The following is a 3,578-nucleotide window of genomic DNA, read 5'->3' on the forward strand; positions in this document are numbered from 1 at the left end:
GCTCCGTTCTCGTCCTAGCAGTCCAGAGATACTCTCAGTGGCCCATATGGATAAACAGAAATATATTTATTATAGTGGCCCAGATATATATATATTATATATATATAATGTGTAATATCGAGGGAGTGACTATTATATTATTTCAGGTATTGTGAAGAGTGGTGGTGATGCCCCTGGGTTACATATAAACAAAATCAAGCTCTGTTTAGATTGAAATCAGGACCTCTTTTTCTTTGCTTATAAACCCCTTTATTTCCCACCAAATTAAACCAGCGAGTCAATGAAATCCCTCTGTGTGCTGCAATTCCCAACAGAGGCTACCAATGTCACTCTTTGCCACTCACTTTGGCACACAGCAGAATGTCCAAGAAGTCCAAATGTCTCTTCTTCTGGATCTTTTCAAATTCCCGTTCATCTTTCTGGGACTCCTTTCACTCCTGGATCACTTTGTCTGGGGAAGAAAGAGTTAGAGGTTGAGCAGGGGCGTGTAATGCTGAGCTGCAAAGTTGCCTTGCCAATGCAAAGCTGACCCAAGGGGATGACCACCGCTCACTCCATGATTCATTTCACGCATGGACTTCTGCATCCCTGTCAGTTTGGCTTTTTCAGCATCAAATGCACATTCCCATCCCTTTCTGCTGACTTCTTCATTAACCACAGACTCCTCAGCCTAATTTATCCACCCCTTCTGCATTACAATCATGCCTGGACTGGACAGGAATACCACACCTTGCATTGGTGTTGCCTGTAGCACCATTCCTTGTCTCACTAGTCTCTGGTCGTCTAATGGGAGACTTTCCAGAGTGGATTCCTCTATAAGTCCAGCTTGATAACTCAGGAGCTGTGAGACCCCTTTGCTTCATGCCGAGATCTGACCGCTGCTGCAAGCTGAAGCTCTGCTTGGGTCCCAGCTCTGAGCCTCCAGGCAAGATCACCGTATGGGCAAGGAGGTAACTCTCCTGCCCCAGCTCAGCCATCACCCACCCTGCTCAAAAGCTTTGGGAGAGGATGAAGGCAGGGAATACCTGTGTGGTCGTGAGCGATCTGGCAGGCCTTCCTGAACCGAAATCCATGGGGGCTAAAGCAGAAAATGAAGTTGTTGTGGTAGGGGATAATCTGGAGATGCTGGTGCACCATGTGGCATATGCTGCAGACAGCCTGGATGTAGGAGTTCTTCCTGGGGAGAAGGTTGGAATGGTGGAAGTTGGTAAATTTGGGATCATCACGACAAGCAATTTGCCCGCTTCTCTCCTGAGTGACAAACTTCCTGCCAGGGTTTGGGGCAGCCAGCACTGACCTGTTGGTCTGGCAGTTGCTGTAACAACTGAAGGCACATTTCATGATACTGTCGAGCGTCATCAAGCTGATGTGCTCAAACAGCTCCACGGGTTTTCCATCTGTGATCAGATGCTCCCATTTATCCTAGGGTACAAAGGAGAACGAAATGAGAAGGCAAGGGACCGTTTTGCATGATCTCTAGTAATTTGCTTGTTGCTTCCATTGCATGATCTCTCCCACTGAGCTTTTCCAGCACATGGCATAGGAGCTCCTGTTGAACCCTTGCTATATGGGATCTCTAGAGATATTATGAAGAGTGTCTCTCTTGCCTGGTAGACATGAAATCATGTTGAATTCTCTGTCTCTTCCTGGCTTTGGGGAACCAGTGGACTCAAAATCTGAGTAAGGGAGGAGATGGAGGAGCACAGTCACATCTGAGCTCCCACGGCATGAAAACAGGCTGGGGAACAGGGCTTATATGGACAGACTAACGTCCGTTGCACAGACAACGATTGCCACCTGGTGGCAAGGGCTCCCACAAGAGACATTTTGCACCGTGGATTATAAACTGCCAGGCACTGGTATGCATTGCAAAAGCTCTCCTGACCCTCCAGCTCCCGAATCCTGGATGTTCCCTGTGGGAGGAAGGACAACCAGGATCTACTTGGAGCTGCTGGGAAGGTTGGATGAATGAGGCAAAGGCAAAGGAACAGGTCCAGCACCCGGTCTCCTGCCAGATCACATGCACGAAGCCTGGTGCCCCTCACTTGTAATCCACGCTGGTCTCAATTCCACCCTACACCGATGGACAGAAGAACAGGGCATTTTCTCTGTGTATTAGGCAAAGCAGGGACTGCAACCCAGTCATGGGTATGTTGACAGCAAATTATACCCTTTAACCTTAGGTCACAGTGTAGCTCTTCTCCAACCTTTGTATTTTTTGGGATTTATTATGAACTTATATTCACTTCAATATTTCATTTAGAAAAATTCCTCTTAAGAAGTTGCAGGTGGGATTGAGATTATGCACACTTTGGGGGTGGCAGTAACATTAAACCTCAAGTCTTGGCCACAAAGCCCAAAGCAGTGCCAGAGAAACAATCCCTGCAGGGAGGCTCAGCCTGCCCCTTCCTTCCAGCCCATGGGCAGAGATACCTTGTGGCTCAGAAACCTCAAATGCCACAGTCTGACCTTACAACTACCAGGTTGTGAGTAAGGACACTGCAAGGAAACTCTGCTCCAGCATTTCCCTCCTAACCAGTCAGGGTCAGGGAAAAGAATACAGGACAGAGAGAGGAGCATCAGATGGGAGTCCTACCAGCATCACGGTTGTGGACTCTGCCATCAGGGCCACGTATGGTTTCAAGACGTCGTAGTGAAACCCCGGAGTCAGGAGTTTTCGATGTTGGTGCCATTTTGGCCCATGTAAGATCAGCAACCCATTCCCTGGGAAAACACAGGCAAGGCACATTGTGCTGGGCACAGGCAGGCTGCTTTCACCTGCCTGCAGCCTCACCCTCCACCTGGAAGGACCATGACGAGGTCTGAACTGTCTTTCCTCAAATCACAAAATCCAGCATTACCTAATACCTTTTTCAATAGACGTAAGAATTTCAGGAAGCTTTCAGCTAGAACTGCAGCAAGGAACAAGCACAACAGAGTCATTCATGGAAGGCACAGCCCAGGGAATACATACCGATCCATGGGATGAGGAATTTATAGCCAATGTTGTCCTTGGGATCTGTAAAAGAAAACATCAAGAAAGAGAAAATAAAATGGCAAATGTTTCAGTAACATCAAGGTGCTGCTTTGCACCTGAACGCTCCCCCTGGGCTCTCACTTTTGGTTGGGCAAGAAGCAGAATTAGTGGCATCCTTGCAGAATTCATCAGTATTTCACAACAAAACACCACTGTTTGGCACAGCTGCAAGAAGCACGTATGAAAGCAGACGCCCAGACTGGCATAAAGGAAAATATTGGTAGTGCAAAGTCTGTGCTGACTGATAAATGATTAACCCTCCCACACAGCGCTGTTTAGAACCTTTCTCTCTGGATGCACTGAAGATACGGCTCCACAGTAGCAGCCAGGGGCCTGAGCTGAGAGAAAAACTTCCAGGATCACAAGAGGAAGTTTGATTTTCGAGATCTGGAGGTGCCCTTGTCACCTGTGCATCTCTGTGCCTGAGGCGCAGAGGGCATGACATGAGAAGGGGCATCTCTCCATGCCTGTGAATTTTTAGGCTGATGTGGGAAATCTGCAGGTTGTGTTTGCTGCTGCACAGATGGAGGCATCATCTCCT

The 3,578-nt window shown here is 48.0% G+C and overlaps 1 protein-coding gene across 1 annotated transcript; it reads right to left on the reverse strand.

Moving 5' to 3' along the window:
- Positions 1 to 344: 344 nt before the first annotated feature.
- LOC104543719 (cytochrome P450 4B1-like) lies at positions 345 to 3,019 on the reverse strand (the record flags this gene model as incomplete). Its single annotated transcript, XM_010188393.1, is given in 5 exon segments — positions 345 to 451; positions 1,026 to 1,173; positions 1,294 to 1,422; positions 2,597 to 2,724; positions 2,975 to 3,019. Coding segments are annotated over 5 exon segments (557 nt in total), but the record flags the coding sequence as incomplete, so codon positions are not given.
- Between the last annotated feature and the right edge of the window lie 559 nt (positions 3,020 to 3,578).

The sequence above is a fragment of the Mesitornis unicolor genome, unplaced genomic scaffold (assembly GCF_000695765.1).
Source record: "Mesitornis unicolor isolate BGI_N332 unplaced genomic scaffold, ASM69576v1 scaffold28347, whole genome shotgun sequence".
Taxonomy (NCBI): domain Eukaryota; kingdom Metazoa; phylum Chordata; class Aves; order Mesitornithiformes; family Mesitornithidae; genus Mesitornis; species Mesitornis unicolor.